Below are 17,910 nucleotides of genomic sequence, written 5' to 3' on the forward strand. Positions count from 1 at the left end.
CGCATAGATTTCTAAACACGTGTGGTTCCATTCTGAAGCTTTTGAAGCACCGGACGTCACTCCCTAATAGTTCAACAATATACTGCCGTCCTTGAAGTGCAGAATTTATACACGGCAAGTTCTGTGGAACGGGATTTTCCATCTGATCATATTGCATCATCAAGGAGTAGAACATACGTTGCATACGTTCATTCTCGTTGTCTCCGGGGTTATTGTCATTGTCTGAAGGCGTCCGATAACGAGACATATTGTTCGCCAAATGATCGCCTTTTACTGTGGAAATGAATTCATGAATGAATCGTTAACAGTGAAACAACTCAATTATAATCATAACACAATAACATTCAACACACACATGAAAAAAAAACGCATCAGCATAACCAAACACACATAACAAACATCAGCAGTACGAGTTCAGTCGGAGAAATTTAAAAAACGTTGTGTTCAATGCGTGGAAAAAAAAAGGAAGATCTGATGACGCTTGCTTCAAGGTTGCTCCAGCTGCAATATCCATTCCATTCGTGACTCCTCCTTGAACCACATGAAAAGCCTTCGGGAGGCCGGATCAAGGAGTGCTTTGCCCGCTTTCACAAACAATGATTGAGGGATTCTCGATTCCAATTTAGCCAATTCATCGAGGGCTTCATCGATGCTATTCTTCTCAGGTTTTTTCGGGGCTCGATACGGACTTGCTTTTCTTTGCTGACGATGGGGTGTGCTGTTGGTTCTTCGTGAAACTCCCCCTGAATATGTCCAAGCACTCCTGCATTTGTGAGCTCTTGCTTTGCGATCTTTTTGGCACTCGACGTCGAGACTCGTTTAAAATGGGCTCTGCAACATGGACGGGGTCGTCACTCTCGTCGGATCCTTCTTCGAGATTGACATGGTGTTTCTGCTTTCCCTTCCCCCTAGATAAGAATTCCGCATTCAGCCGCCGTTCTTCCTCTAAAGTTGGTGGTGGATCGGTCGAGGATATGCGAAGAACACCGGTGGCCACGGAAGAACTAAACAATTGCTTCTGCATATCGTAGTGCTTGCATCCCTTACTCCGAAAAGTCTTGTGCGCCCTATTCTTCTGTAACAAGAACAACGACATGATCGAAGGAGATCAATGACATATGCTGGAAACAACAATAGAAGCCGAACAAACAAAGAAACAAGCATGTACCTTTATAAACATATCCTAAATATCTGAGTCGGCGGTGATGGTGTTTGTGTCAGCATCCCATCCGACGCCTGTATGCTTTAATATTTCAGAAAATCGGGTGAAATTTGTCTTCATTCTTTGATACTTGTCCTTCACCTTCTGCAAGAACAGATGCTTTTCGGGAAAAAGGTTGATCATTTCCCGTGTGATCTCTTTCCAAGTGCTAGTCTTCCATGTTGTAGTGTGTGTTCTTCTCTTCATCTCAAGCAGTACGTTTAGGAAAACGACATCCATTTCATCACTCCATTCGATGATATTTTGATCTTTTTGCGCCATGTTGCATGCAGTTGCTGTTGCAAAACCTCAACAAATAACATGCAAAACTAAATGAATAACAGCCAAACAACTAGTGCTTGCATCAGAAAGACAATGCAGCAACAGAGCACTTATACTGAATGCCATCATGCGTATATCCAAGAGCCTATTTCAGTGTTTAAAGAGGTACAATCAGCTTTGAGGGTTACAAATAAATACGAACTTCGAAGGTGTTTCTCGCAACAAATTAATCACAATCTGCGCACGATTTTAGCAAGTAATATAACCCCATACCACAGCACAATGAAAGTCCTCAGACTGAAGCTTGCAAACTGAAATTGCACTGACTTGCAGATCGTTAAGTTAGACAATGTCTCAGCAGAACATATGCTTTCAAACCAGCAAAAACACATCAACAATCGAGCCTCATAGCAAGTTATCAAACACACAGTAAGAGACTATCTAGAGCTTCAGACCAAGAGCTCGAAGAATTTATGAATGAGATGGTTGTAATTTCGAAAGTTCAGCACCGAAATCTAGTTAGACTCCTAGGCTACTGTGTTGAGAGAGAAGAGAAAATACTAGTCTATGAGTTCATGCCGAACAAAAGCTTGGATGCATTTTTATACGGTAAATTTCTTGCAAAAAACGCATAATTCAGAGCAGAAATCGTTTTGCTTGTTGCTTATGGCTTATCTCAAATAAAACATAGATTCCAAATATACATACTGATTCGTACATGAGGAAAGCGACATATCTGAAGCTTGTTTTGCTTGAAATTTCCCATAAGAACAGACAGGCATCAGTACAAGGGCAGACACCGACCACAATCATAGTCACGAGTTTCAGCTTTAAAAAATCGCAGAACAAGCAGTCAACGAAGAATAACGAACAAGCACTCAATGAAGAAGCAGTTAGCTTTCAGATTATTGCAGCTCAAAGAAGCAGTCGGCTTTCAGATAACAAAGGCTCAGCCCACAAACGAACAAGCATAAGGCAATTTCAGATTATTGCAGCTCAAAGAAGCAGTCAGCTTTCAGATAACAAAGCCTCAGCCCACGAACGAACAAGCATAAGGCAATTTCAGATTATTGCATCTCAAAGAAGCAGTCAGCTTTCAGATAACAAAGCCTCAGCCCACGAACGAACAAGCAGAAGGCAATTTCAGATTATTGCAGCTCAGCCCACGAACAAGCAACTGACGAAGAAGAACGAAATCGTACAAGCACTCGGAGACGGATGCGAGCGAATATACCTGAACTGAGGAATGCTTCAGCTGGGAAAACCGACTGCCGCTGCTTATATCGGCAAATTTAGCCGAGAACAGAGCACGCCGAGGGGCCCCTACCAATGATCTTAATACGCGACAGCTGGGACAAGCGTGATGATGCACATAAGATGTTGGCGAATAATTCCTGACAATATTCGATTTGCTCGTCTTTTACGATCCTCTGCTCATCACGGACGAACACTGTCCGATTCGACGCCAATGATGGAGTGGAAGTCAGAAATCGATGAAATTGAAAGTATGGAGGTCAGTAATCGCTCAAATTGAAGGAACCCACTTACCAATCGGCTTCTACTGCGCTGGATTTCAGATGTATGCAGCCAATTTCAACGATGCTCTGCAACCCTAAGGACGCTGGGAAGGGGATCTGGAATGGGGCTTCTCTTCTTTGGTCCAACGGTAATTTCTCAACCTTCAATTTTACAATTGACCCACTTACCGTTGACATACGAAATGGGTCCCACATCCGGCTGCATGTCAGGCAATTTTTGTCCTGTAGCCATATGGATGGAGTTGAGTTGAAATCTGACTCCAATCCAAACAAGCTTTTAGTTGTTGAATTATGAGAAAAAGTGTGAAAAAAGTAATAAATAGTTGAGAGAAAGTAATGATTGTGTTGTTGAATTGTGGCAAAAGTAGTGAATAGTTGATAGAAAAAGAAAAAAGTAATAATTGTGTTATTGAATTGAAAATAAGTTGAGTTAAGTGGAGGTAGAGTTTAAAAAAATTTGTAAGCCAATGGACCCATATAATTCTTTAACTCTCTATAGGTATTTAAATTCTTGTTATTTACCAATTCTAAGGTGTGATGCGGTTGAGAAAATATGTTATAGTTGGCCAACTTTACCGATAAGAGTTAAATGCACTTTGTCCGCCAACTTAAAGAGGAGAATGTGGATTTTCTTCCCGACCTTTAAATTTTTGCAGAGTACCCCCGACCTTACTAGAAAATTAGCAAAGTCCCCCTCAACCAATTTGAAATCAAAATTCCGATTAAAAAAGAGCACGTGCCACTGACATGTAAAAATGAAAGGGAAAATTGTCTCCTTCAATTAATGGAATTAAAAAAAAAAAAAAGAAGAATAGAAAGCAACCAAATGAATTAGGGCCCCGATCCTCCACCGATGCCTTCTCCCTGACGTGCAGAGAAGCCTGCACCATCTCCGACTATTGTCCCTGCAAACCAAACCATGATGACTGATACTCGACCAGAATCTGGTGAAAACCAGTTGTCGCACAACCCCATCTCCCGGAGCAACCACGGCGACCCATGTCCTTGTGCAACTAAACTTCGACTCAAGTGGGTGTCTACTTTAATTGCAACATTTTTTTTAGCTGAATTTGTCCCCTTTTCTCCATTCAATATGCAATTTGATGCAATTGTTACGCAATTCAATGTCGAATTGCTGTTACAATTGTCCTGCTTGATAAGTCGGTATTGATAGTGCATTTTTTTAGTAAATCTTTCAGCTTCTGGTAGTTCATTCCTTGATTGAATACGAGATGTTAGGTCTACTTCTTACTAATGGGGCACTTCCTACCCGTCTTAATACCATTTTCCCTACTCCTTACAGGACTTGATTTATAAACCCACTCCCACTCCATCCCCCCACAAAAAAAAAAAAACACAGAAACAAAAACATTGTTAGTAGATTAATTTGAACCTAGGTGAAATTTTTAAGAGAAATTAGCAATATATTTTTAATTTTAATATAATCTGAAAAAAAAAAAGAAAAAAGAAAAGGGAAGATAGGTCTGGCTGGGTTTGGTAACCTCTTCTGCGAATTTAATACGAAAAAACTTTCAGAGCAGCTTTCTACCAACTCTCACTTCGCCTGCAATTGGAATAAATTGATTGATGGCACCGCCAGTCAGGCAACTACTGAACTGAAAGAGATCTTGTTAAGAAAAAAAAAAAAAAGCAGATACTGAGAGAGATTGTGGCATGTGCTTCAGATTTTAGTCTCTCATTCAATTCTATATGATTGGACTTCTCGGAAAAGGAAAAAAAAAAGAATAAGAAAGAAGCCATCAAATCAAAGCAAGAAAAAATTGGGGCTTAAATACGTAAGGTTATGATTTCTTTCTTCTTTGGATAAATTTTTGTCATGCTCGCTCTTTTTGAAATAGAACACATACCGCCTCTGCGTTTGTTGACGTGACTGCTTATTAGGCTTCACTTTTTTTGTCTTGAAATATCAAGTTCGATTTGAAACCGACATCTTCCCATTTCTTGGTGATAAAGGTTGACAGCGATCATATTGCCATCGTCATCGCTTACCATCCATTTAGATTGAAATAAACAAAGGGAAGAGAGAAAGTTGTATACAATTTTCGATTTTCCTTCGTCTCTCTTGTATCCAATGCAAACAAGCTAAGTGGGGTGCCTAACCAACGTCAGTATGCCATGAAACAATGTCTTTTTTTTTAAGGTTCAATGGCATGAAACGATGTCGACCCTTCATAAAATATATTTTTCTCATGTGAACTGACCTGATAATTAGTTGGGTCAATTTTGATAGCCATTACTGTGGTTTGTAGGGCCCATTATGTTCGGAACAGGAATATGCCTGCGCTGCAGCCCATTAAGAAGTAGATCCCCTAGACGAAGCCCAAGCCCATTGGAATTTTGGCCCCGTTGACTCCTCTTTTTTTTTTTTAATTAACAAAACTAGGATATCTCCGCTAATAATAAACTCGAAACTATGTCCGTAGTACGCACCAAACAAACACATGGCAAGTCCAGAACTCTTCCTCACCGTGACGTGATGAGAAATAACAAGTAAAGCTCGTTTATTTATATATATTCATAATTCACTATACATTATGATAATAATTTCATTCATTTATTTATTACAATACTATTAATAATTTCTCTTATTACGTGGCAATAAAAATCACTAAATATCACTTTTCCTCGACTTGCATCGCGCTCGTGATACCCGCGCCTTACGCAGCTTTCCTGTTGTCATGCCCTTGGAATCTCGGATACATTCACAGCTCGCCCGACATTAAGACTTTACGAGTCGGCAAGACCCCCCTGCATTTCCACCTGAAAATAGTCACCGTATTTTATTAGATTTGAAAAGATTCCTACATGTCGAGCTCGACAATGCCAAACCAAAATCCAGTGGCTGCGAGACGATGCATTGAGAATTCAAACATAGGGCCCCCATATTGCAATTTGCGACTACATATGCTCCTCTTGTTTATTCATCATTATTTTTATTTATTCGATGCCAACCTGATATTCTGGAGGTGAATAAATCCGACGAACGATTAATTCAGTTCGTACTGAGTTAATTTACTAAAAAATAAAGCCTTTTCCACTTCATTCACAAGACTCCAATATTTTTATTTAAGAAGAATAAACGTTAATAATTCAATAGTTATTATTTTATTTAAGAATAACCGTTTTCTCTTCTTATTTTGTAATATTTAGTATATTATAATATATTATTTTATTTTATTTTATTTTACATTAACCAGTGCAGCACAAGAGGACACGTATCGTGTCACTGTGGCAGGAAAAGAGTAAGAGGCGGAGGTTTGTTCGTTGACGGTGTGAACGTGAAAATGAAATCGTCACCGGAGCATCAAGCGTGGGCCCCACAGTCGCTGGGTCTCTGTTTGTTCGTTTTTGTGTTTTTTTCTCTCTCCTCTTTTTTTTTTTTTTTCCTAAAAAAAAATTGTGTGGCTTCCAAAATATCAAAGCACAAAATCTTCTGATATCAGAGTGGCAGCCAAGGGAGAAGTACCAAACTGATGGAAGACGGGAAAGAAAGATATATACACGGCCATTTCGATTGGAATCATAATACGGTAGTTCTTTAAATATTACTTGAAAACTTTTCCGATATGATCGATGTCAAACCTTACTACCTACTAGAAGGCCTTGTTGGAGATGCGATCGGGGTCAAGTTGGATTTAGACCATCTCTGCTCAGTCGAGGTTGTCCACAGCTACGCTGGAGCACCCTTTCAAATTTCAACCATAACCGCGGGGCAGTGGCAGCTGCATCAAATCGACCGTCATTCCATAGAATGAAAACGGCATTCACCTTGGTTCTGTCCATCGCATCACCGGAATTCGGTGAGGGAGAAGAGCGAAGGGAGGGAATTGCCAAATGGCAGGTGGATAGCCACCAGAAGAATGGACCCGACGTGTATCTCCCTCAGCCAATAGCATCTCTTCCTACGCGATTTCTCTTTGATTCTCTTTATATTTTTTATTAATATTTTTAATTTATATTTGTTAACAACCCTTCCCTCCCTCTCAATATCTGCTCTTAAACCCCATTCTTCCCCTGCAATTCCTTCTTCTTCCTTCCGCTCCGCCTCCTCACCCGCTTCGCTCCGGCCATCTCCAGTCGAGGTAAGAAATCGGATTCCGAGCGCAATCGATTCGCTGCAACTCTGCATGCTGCTTCATTTCTTCTCAGTTTGAGCTGTTTCCCATGTTCTTTATTGCTGCGACTTGAATACGGTGCCATGTAGAACTCGAGCTTAATGTTTGGTAATGTCTGATTCAATTTCTGAAGCACTGTCGATGGTGTTTTTGACGAATTCATTTGCCGGCTGCTAAGGGCTCTGCGCCAGAAGCTTACATTTAAATGGACTCGGGGAAAAAAATTATACTTTATTCTGTTTCATTTACCAGTGATGATTTGGCTTTGCCTCAGATAGCTGGAGGTATCGAGGTTAGAACGGCGTGAGGGGAAGAAAGGCCCGATTCGGCATTGATGGCTTTAACTAGATAGTTCCACCCTGTGGAAATTCAATCACCTGTATATAATTCACCATGTGCGGTATATCTCAACTAGCCTCGTCACCTCGGTTACCGTTCCAGGTATACGAGTCAAGAAAATAGTTTACTGAGTGCATTTATCTTCAAGTATATTCGGAATAGAATTTTGAATTATTGGGGGTTGTATATATATATATGTCTGTGTGTGTGTGTGTGTGTGTGTGTGTGTTTCTTTGTATCCAAGGAGTGATGGCGTGGTGGTGATTAATTCGCAGTTGTTGGGAGAACACAGCAAGATTGGTCGCATTGAAAAGGAATCAGTTCTGTGTTTTTATTGCTGCGGCACTGCTGGAACAGTGGCACTGAAGCAGTCTCCGAGCTTAGGGCTTCGTCCGCTTCACCATCTCAATTTGCCACCTCCATCTGTTTGCTTATTCACCCACCATTCTCTGACTACCAGTAAGTTGTTACCGTCCATTTGCAACAGTAGCAGTAGCAGTAGCAGTGCTAAGCCAACTGTCACCAGAAGAAGAGCTAGAAGCCGTGGGAGAACTCGTAATGCCAAGCCACCTATTGAGAGGTCTAGCACGAGTGGCCCCAGCGATCTGGAGGTTGAAAGAGTGAGTTATTCAGCGAAAGACTCAGAGTCAAATGCTGAGAAGCAACCAGTGAGTATAGGGGGGCTCCACCAAAATGGGGACCCATTGGGCCGGAGGGATCTCGGGAAGAATGTGGTCAAGTGGATTAGTCAGGGGATGAGGGTCATGGCTTCAGAGTTTGCTCAAGCAGAGATAGAGGGGGAGTTCTCAGAGCTCAGGCAGAGGATGGGGCCAGGTCTCACATTTGTGATCCAGGCCCAGCCTTACCTTAATGCCATCCCAATACCTCTCGGCTTGGAGGCCATCTGCCTAAAGGCCTGCACTCACTACCCAACTCTGTTTGATCACTTCCAAAGGGAGTTGCGAGATGTTCTTCAAGACCTTGAGTGTCAATCTATAGTCGAAAACTGGCGGCAGACTGAGTCGTGGAAGCTGCTTAAGGAGCTTGCTGCTTCGGGTTCATCCTCTTCACGCACTACCATCTCTTTTTTGATGTTACGTGTTATTTTATTCCAATGCCTTACATCTTGCTTACTTTTGATAGTGATGACCTGAAATGGTGCGTTTTCAGCTCAGCATAAGGCGATCGCTCGTAAGGTTTCCCAACGAAAAACCATTCAAGGCATTCTTGGAATGGACATAGAAAAGGTCAAGGCTATCCAGAGTAGGATAGATGAGTTCACTAACTCAATGTCTGAGCTTCTTCGCATAGAGAGAGATGCCGAACTGGAGTTCACACAGGAGGAACTAAATGCGGTCCCCACACCAGAAGATGATGCGTCAAAGCCAATTGAGTTCCTTGTCAGCCATGGCCAGACCCAGCAAGAGCTCTGCGACACCATATGCAACCTGACTGCTGTTAGCACATCCACAGGTTGCTTGATAACTTTACAATCTTACATGGACTTTGGCCTCTGTGTCCTTGAGTTTTAAACAGGTTAATCTATAACTTGTTTAATCAAGACCAGTGGTATTTTTGGAGAGTTTGATTTGATATTTGCTTCTCTTGATGACTTCTTCGCTCACTGGTTTGTGATCGGTACTTTCAAGACAGGATTAGGCGGGTTGCATTTGGTGTTGTTTAGAGTCGAAGGTAATCACCGGTTACCCCCGACTACTCTATCTCCTGGAGACACGGTCTGTGTCAGAACCTGCGACAAGAGGGGAGCCGGCACTACGTCTTGCATGCAGGGCTTTATTCACAGCCTCGGGGAGGACGGATGCAGCATCAGCGTGGCTTTGGAATCTCGTCATGGAGATTCGACCTTCTCCAAGCTTTCTGGGAAGAGTGTTCGAATTGATCGTATTCATGGATTAGCTGATGCCCTCACATTTGAGGTACTCTTGGAAACATCTTTTAACTCATTGTAGGCTATGTGATTTTATCAGCCGAAGTGCATTACTTAACAATTAAATTGAGGAAGTTTTGTCAAATATATATTTCTTGAAACATGAAGATTATAGCCATAGAAGTTATGAGTTACTATATTGACCTTCTTAGGCTTGCCATCGGCATGTAGCTTGTTACATTTGAAACTTTGACATTTTTTCTGGTTGCATTCGAAACTTGCGCATTTTTGCGGTAAGCGTCTCCTCCCAAAAATCTAATTAACCATATTGAGTTGGAAGATACAAGACATATAGATCACATATGGCCCCTACTCGATGGACTCTTTACTGCAGGATTTAGGAGCACGACAATTTGGGACACTATTAAACTACTTTTTCTTGCGGAATGCATGATGTTCAATTCAGCGTTTATCACCCTTTTCTTTCTGCTTGGCTTATAATCTGATGATGTTATTATCTTAACAGCGCAACTGTGAAGCACTTATGCTACTGCAGAAGAATGGTCTGCAGAAGAAGAACCCTTCAATAGCTGTTGTGGCTACCCTGTTTGGAGATAAGGAAGATATTTCATGGTTACAGGAGAAAAATATAGTTGATTGGGCTGAGGTCAAGCTCGATGGATCCATGAGGACTGGTACCTTTGACGATTCTCAAAAAAAGGCAATTGCATTAGGTTTGAACAAGAAACGACCCTTACTGATAGTTCAAGGGCCCCCTGGCACTGGAAAAACTGGACTTCTTAGAGAACTTATTGCCCATGCTGTTCACCAAGGAGAAAAGGTACTTGTAACTGCACCAACCAATGCAGCTGTTGACAACATGGTGGAAAAGCTTTCAGACATAGGTTTGAACATTGTTCGTGTGGGCAACCCTGCACGTATATCTGCTTCTGTAATGGCAAAGTCATTGGGGGAAATTGTGAATTCTAAGATGGAGAGTTTCCAAATGGAGTTTGAGAGGAAGAAGTCTGACCTACGGAAAGACCTCAGACACTGCCTGAAGGATGATTCTTTGGCTGCGGGTATACGACAGCTCCTGAAGCAGCTTACAAAGACATTGAAGAAAAAGGAGAAAGAAACTGTGAAAGAAGTACTTTCAGGTAGAGCTGGAATTAACAGACTTACATTGTACCAAATGAACTGATAGGCTTGATTCAGAATTTGAAATGGATATGATATGACCTGTGGTTGAGTACTTTAGCTGTTTGGGCACTTCATATAGATTTTTCACAAATACAAAAGCTTGACTAAAAATTCATAAATAGAACTTGACACAGCAACATGATCTGCCTCCTCTTACTTGCAGGTGCTCAAGTTGTGCTCGCGACAAACACGGGAGCAGCAGATCCCTTAATTCGGAGATTGGGCACTTTTGATCTTGTCATTATTGACGAAGCAGGGCAGGCAATTGAACCCGCATGTTGGATTCCAATATTACAAGGGAGAAGGACTATTCTAGCAGGGGACCAGTGCCAGCTTGCCCCGGTGGTTCTGTCTCGTAAGGCTTTGGAAGGTGGTCTCGGAGTATCATTGATGGAGCGAGCGGCCACCCTGCACGAGGGGATTCTCGCCACTAAGTTGACAACCCAGTACCGTATGCATGACGCAATCGCCAGCTGGGCCTCCAGGGAGATGTATAGCGGGTCTTTGAAGTCCTCTTCAACTGTCTCATCACATCTTCTTGTAGATTCACCTTTTGTCAAGGTACCTTTTATATATACCTCTCCATTTGATGTCGGCTCTTCCACGATTTACTAGTCGTAGAATCCTTCTTGTTAACAACCTCTTGTGATGTTCCAAAAGTTCTATTTCTTCTCAGAAGATCTTGAAAGTCAGAATGAATATCTCAAATGCCTCGAATCATGCCCTCTTAAATAATCCTGCCAGAAGTGGAGAGACTAAAATGGCCAAGGAATTTCCAACATCTGTAAACATTAAAAATATGCAACAACAGCATTGCTGAGGCAGAATTTCCCATTAGATTTCTTTCATAAACTTTCGGGATTTCAGGTTCTGTTAGCTAGATAATCAAGATTTTCAGCAGAAATAGTTCATGATTATAAGGCAGCACACGGAGTTCTTTTCTTGAGTTTCTGGTCAGTTGGTTTATTAGTGCTTATACTTTGTTGAAATATGGAGCGGAACTTGAATATTTCTTCTTAACCTGTTGCAGCCCACGTGGATAACTCAGTGCCCGTTGCTGCTGCTCGACACTAGAATGCCCTATGGAAGCTTGTCTGCAGGTTGTGAAGAGCATCTGGACCCTGCCGGAACAGGCTCCTTTTACAATGAAGGGGAGGCAGACATAGCCGTTCAACACGTGCTATCGCTGATCTATTCAGGTAAGGTTTCCCATACCTTTTGTTTATTATGTTATGTTCTGCTGATGAACGTTCAGAAGTTAGCTCATTTTACCATGAAATTAGCTCAGATCAATGTTGTTCACTACCACACTGCGGGTCGAAATATTGGATATCAAGTGCCGCATGCTACCTCCTTTTTAGCTATTCTGCTCGTCTTAATCAGTGCCATCATAAGTTCAGAAGACTCACACGGTCGACATGCTTCGGCTTGTGAATGATGTAATTTCTTGTTTCCTGTTTTATATAATGCAGGTGTGAACCCATCGGCTATAGCAGTCCAATCTCCTTACGTTGCTCAAGTGCAGCTCCTGAGGGACAGGCTGGATGAGCTCCCGGAGGCTGCAGGGGTCGAGGTTGCAACTATTGACAGTTTTCAAGGCCGAGAGGCTGATGCAGTAATTATCTCCATGGTACGCTTTCTTGACCTTCTCCTTCCATGTAAAGCCTAATTGACTCAACGCTTTGGTAATAGCATAGATGAAGGCGCAACGGTCTTGATTATTACGTGTAATGCAGATTGAGTTGATCCTCATCGAGATATACCATTGGGGAAAATCTTTGAACCATTTACCGTATTTTGATTTCTTCAGGTCCGATCAAACACCCTAGGAGCTGTTGGATTCCTGGGGGATAGCAGGAGGATGAATGTAGCCATAACGAGAGCACGCAAGCACGTGGCTGTCATCTGCGACAGCTCCACGATATGCCACAACACGTTCCTCGCAAGGCTCCTGCGTCACATTCGCTACTTCGGGCGGGTCAAGCATGCCGAACCCGGGAGCTTTGGGGGCTCCGGGCTCGGCATGAACCCAATGCTCCCATCCATAAATTGAATCCCCCCTCTTCACTCGATGCGCACCATCAAGATGGTTTCCTGAATTAGAAATTAATGTATATATCATTGCCAAACAGAGTCATTCGAATTTGGGTTTCTGAAGTGTATATTTGTTCATAATAGACAATTCTTATCGATTACAAACCACAGGTTTATTGACATATACACGAGTCTGCTACTCCGATTAAATTTACGGGCACGTCAATTGTTTGCACTCTTATTTCGAGTTTTGCTAAATCCTCCTAATTGCACACATTGTCATAGAATTTTCATCATATATGTAAAGCATTTGATTATGAAATTTTCCAGATACATACAAATATATAAAATTAGATATGGTTTTCTCACCGGAGCGCCATTGAGTTTACAAAAGTGAAAATCCTCTCTGCACACTGTCGTGGACGTTGATTTTGATTTTGATTTTAATTGTGAAAAAGGACAAATGAGATGTGATTATAAATTTGACTTGAAAAACGTGTGTTTTTGTTGTGTATTGTGTTGAGTTAAAGTTAAAGTTAAAATTTTTGACTTTGAAAATATGCATTTTTGTTGTATAGTGCGTAGTGTGTTGAGTTAAAGTTAAAATTATTATTGCTGTCTACAACCTACCGTCATCAATTCAATAAAAATAGTAATGAAAATAAGTTTTCAAACTAATTTCTCTAATAATCCAAATATATATCGCAACTCTTATTAAATCGAGTCCATGTACATATTATAGTATTAGACCGTGATCGAATCCAATTTTAAACCAATTATGTAGAATCCTTATCGTTACGATCGGGAAATATGCAGGAGGGAGTCTGGAGGAAAAGTCTCTCTGAAAGTAACACGACGAGGAAGAAATAGAATCAATAAGAATTTTTTTTTTTCATTACATATAAATTTATTATAGGCTATTCATATGCTAATAAGATTATTCATTGGTCGTTGTCACCCTACTCATCCGTTTTCACATTAACATATACAGAAAGTTAGGGTTTCCGAACTTCGAAGAAATTTAAAACAAAATTTGTCAAAATTCCACATCTTCCGGCAGCTGTGGAATTTCCCGTCAACATTACATGGAAAGTGACGCACTTATATGATTATTTCATCACCTCGTCAATTCTTCCAATTTGACAAAACCCTAAATTGGGTAAATATGATCTCTTGCACGCATCCATCAATTGACGGCTTACACTAATTGATATATTGATCCAAATCGTTGCAGTCATTCCCCGCACATTAAGATACTAATTTTATAGGCGTGTCCCCAATTTTCTTATAATTAAAGTACAATTTGTTGAAGAAATTAGCCATAATAATTGATTCGCATTATTGATGGTTAATTAGTCTTCGCATAGAAGAATTTAGGAAAAGATCCATGAAAACGAATATATGTATATAAATTATTGAGCCTGATAGAAGCTGGAAAAAATGTACTGACTGGTTATTGGGCGACCTAATCAATCTTGTTGGCACTGGGCCCTCATGGAGGGCATTACCACTTAGGAAAAAAAATCAGTGACGGGAAAGGAAATTGCAAAAGTAATGCCTTTCATAATTTTATTATCGATAAAAACAAAATACGGGCACAAAATAAGATAGTTTTGTAAAGAAATAATGTCACTGTTTGTATGCGTGGAATGAAATAGAATGAACATTTCATCATTCTACCCCATCTCCTATTATTTGATGTTAATTTTGTACGTTAACAAAAGCATTCCATGACGATGACATTTTTTCATCAATTTGATGGAATGTACATTCTTTCTAATTAAATAGTTAAATAATGCTCGTTCCTCTATATTAACTAATTTTTATACAAGTATCACATTTTTGCTTTTACTTTCTTAATTATATGTAACGGTATATATATATATATAGAATGACATATTGGTAAACAAATATAATGTTCAACAACATATTGTTCCCAATGCCATTATTTTTCATTCTATAGAATTCATTCCTTTCCAATTTCTTTTCATTCCGGCCGGCATTCTAAATATGAAAGATATTTAAATCTTTTAAGGTAATGTTTCACTTTGGGTGAAAACAACGTTTCGAAGCCTTACTTGGGGTCTACCTCTGCAAATTCAGGACACTTAAAAGTAAAATAAATTGACTTAATGAAATAAATTATTTTTCACTTATTGATGCACTTTACCCTTCACAAAATAACTTTTCATTCTTATCATTCCTTAATTAATTAAATACTTAATTTGTAAGCACTTAATTGATCAAATACCACCTCATGTGGCATTTGTTTTGACCTTTTATTAAGTGATGAAAAATTAATATTTAAAACTTAAGTGTTTAAGATAATAAGTGCTTCATGAATTTTGCTTGGTGTGGTAATGTGTTAAGTATGTTAAAGTTTTTTATGTTATCTTGACTTGAGACCCCGAAACTCTTTACTTTTTTTCAAATTTGACCCCGCAATTTAATCTTTTCTGAAAAATAGAAAACCGAAAATTGGGGGGAAAAAAGAAAAATAAACGATCAATTGGAGGGGACAGGGGGAGGGAAGGGGCTGTGGCAGCCGTTGTGGTTGCCGTCGGCGTAGCTTTGGTTGTAGTAGTAAGTGACAAGGCACCGCAACCCAAATTTCTCCTTCAAAGAGAGAGAGAGAGTAGGAAAGAGGGAGGAGATCTAAGCTGAAGGCGCTCGTCAACGGCCAGCACCGTATCTGGCCTCCGAAGAGCTCCGACGCCCCTCTCCGGCTCTGTCACACTCCAGCCGCCCCCCTCTCTTCTTTGTCCTAAAAATAGAAATATGACCCCTTTGTATATAAGTAAAAGTTTGAGCGCACTGCTACAAATTTCCAAAAAAATCTCCGCCTAAATGATTAAATAACAAATACAAGTAAGTTTCCAATAACTGAATCATGAAGTGCTTTTCTTACCACAAACGTTTATTGGTTTAAGCGGCCCGATACTTGTTTCCATTAAGCAAAGTTTCGAGTTATAGTATTGTGAATGAAAAAAATCCACGCCGAGAGAGCTTTATCCCTTAGTGGGCGGATCGAGCTCTACTAGATTGATCACAGCCCAATTGAGCTTTAGGATATCAAGATTCAGACTAAAAAACAATGCTTTTTTTACTCAATTAATCTAATAAGTTCAGTCTTTTTTTTTAGCAAACAAGCTTAATCTAATAAAGTGTTGGAAATTTAATTTAAATATTTATTAGGTGTTATCAAACGCTAACGCTCCTTACAGGAGCTAACGTTGTTATAATCAGTCGCTGGCGTGAGCAAACAATCTTAGACCACTGAGGTTGGGCAGATTTGATCAGGACACGGGTTCTATTGTTAAACTAAGTATGACGAAAATGTATATAGGGAGCGTTTGTAACCTTTTAAAAATTATTTATCAAGCATATTCTATTCTATTATATTATTCAAGTTCGTTAAGGAATTTTCGATAAATAAAAAATTATATGGTAGTAATATTTATGACTAGACGAGTTGTACATGAACGACATGTTGCATACAGAGACAAAGTTCAATACTTGGTTAATAATTCGAAACTCTGTTCAAGAGGTCGATGTTGCCATCATACTCTACATAAGTCCTTTTCATCTTATGAATACAACGAAACATCTAGGAACTTTTGTTCTGTCATGAGTCATGTCCACATGATATAAATGTTCAATTTGATTGTTAAAAGACAAAACAGAGTGAGGGCTAAAAGGGAAAAAAATTGATTATCTATTATTCAATAAACCAAAAAAAAGGCTACGAATAAGACTCATATATCTAATTAGGAATAAATAGAAAAGCGAAAATCTCATAAAGTTTTATAGATGAAAATCGAATTTGGAAGAATTCTGATTCTAGCAAATGATGGCGCTATAGCTTTAGTCGGATTAATTCTTAACAAATTAGTATTCGTAATTTGTGAGGGTCGAAAGGATTATGTTGAAGTGAGGTAAGATGCCGACTCGAGACTAAAAGATCATGAATTTGATTTTCATTAGTAAAACTTATGTGTTCATTTATTTCGCTTTATTAGCTATTTTTGTATAAAGCTCATAAGCGCTCCCTTGTGATCCGAAAAAAAAAAATCAAATTCAGGAGGAGTTAATCATAGATCGAAAATGATTATACTGCACGAAATCTCATCCCGCAGCCTTGTTAAGTGTAGACGGTCTCAAAAAAAAAAAAAAAAAACTTTAGACGGTCAACTAAAGCTACAGTGCAGTCAGCTATGGCGGTTAGGGAACATGCGATAATGTAATTTCCACGACGGAGGCGCACATCTTAGAGGCTGCGTCACTGTTCAAAGAAGATCAGCTCCCTCAGTTTAACACCAATATCATAATTAATACACTTAACAATAGATAATAGTTTAATTAAAACTGAAAAGGTTTCTATACATGATGGTTTAATAGTTCCCGTATGCACGAGTCATAAATCCCAATCGACTACACACGGAACATTACGTGCTCGTCGGCTGCCCACGGACTCCTCAAACTGATCAATAACATTAACATTGTGGTATGGGCGAGAAAGCCTAATATATTGAGCAGGACATATATAAAACAGCCATGAATGATCTCTTATGGAAGTTGCTATTCTGCAGCAGTGAGGAGAGGCAACTAAGAACAAGACTCGTGAATGTAATTGGAAATACACAATTAAAAGGGGTTCAATAAAGGGTTATGGAAAAATGCTCTGGCAAGAGAATTGAACTCGAGGCCTTTTTATTTCAAGCGGAAGTTAGATCTGACTACATCGAACGACATTTCTTCCTCGCCCCTCTTTTGCGGCATGCGTATAAGAAAAAGAGATGACACGAAAACAATTAACCATTCTAGAGCCCGCCGACTATATGTGAATGAATTGCTCATTTAATGTTTATATTCACTCGTGTGACTAACCGGACTCGATCGAGTACGTCCATATTTCTGGGACATATCAGTGCTCGCCTTGAAACTTTTTTTCGCTCTAAACCCGTTCGGTCCTCGACTTCCGATGACCTTGGCTGTCCAACCATATTGTTTGCAGCTGAATGAAATCCCGAGCATGAACAATAATTCTTTGCTTAGGGAGGCTCTATGGGCTCTAACTGTGTGCATCGAATTAACTGTATGTCTTTAGAAAAGAGAGTAAACTGAAAGTTTTTTTTAAAAAATATTGAAATTAACCATTGAAAAACTTTTTATTTAGAGTATAATTATATTAATATAAAATTACTGAGACTAGACTGTATTAAGAGTGACTGATTGAATAACGTTCTGTTGTTGATAAAATTAGTCAAATTTTGCAAACGTGTGATCTCT

At 39.8% G+C, this 17,910-nt stretch overlaps 1 protein-coding gene across 1 annotated transcript; it reads left to right on the forward strand.

The window, feature by feature from the left end:
- The first annotated feature begins 6,520 nt into the window (after positions 1-6,520).
- On the forward strand, positions 6,521-12,835 carry LOC116200227 (DNA-binding protein SMUBP-2). Its single transcript, XM_031531025.1, has 10 exons — positions 6,521-7,124; positions 7,432-7,598; positions 7,772-8,552; positions 8,667-8,969; positions 9,150-9,433; positions 9,911-10,544; positions 10,751-11,148; positions 11,618-11,786; positions 12,060-12,217; positions 12,398-12,835. The coding sequence occupies exons 2-10, from the start codon at positions 7,551-7,553 to the stop codon at positions 12,638-12,640; spliced, it is 3,018 nt and encodes a 1,005-aa protein (XP_031386885.1). The 5' UTR covers positions 6,521-7,124; positions 7,432-7,550; the 3' UTR covers positions 12,641-12,835.
- The last annotated feature ends 5,075 nt before the right edge of the window (positions 12,836-17,910 follow it).

Source organism: Punica granatum, chromosome 3, assembly GCF_007655135.1.
Source record: "Punica granatum isolate Tunisia-2019 chromosome 3, ASM765513v2, whole genome shotgun sequence".
Lineage (NCBI taxonomy): Eukaryota > Viridiplantae > Streptophyta > Magnoliopsida > Myrtales > Lythraceae > Punica > Punica granatum.

Bases quoted from the DNA above. Each gene is read 5' to 3' on its own strand.
- LOC116200227 (XM_031531025.1), top strand. From the start codon at position 7,551: ATGTGCGGTATATCTCAACTAGCCTCGTCACCTCGGTTACCGTTCCAG. The intron at 10,545-10,750 runs GTAGAGCTGGAA...TCTTACTTGCAG, and splicing joins TGTGAAAGAAGTACTTTCAG to GTGCTCAAGTTGTGCTCGCG. The intron at 12,218-12,397 runs GTACGCTTTCTT...TGATTTCTTCAG, and splicing joins ATGCAGTAATTATCTCCATG to GTCCGATCAAACACCCTAGG.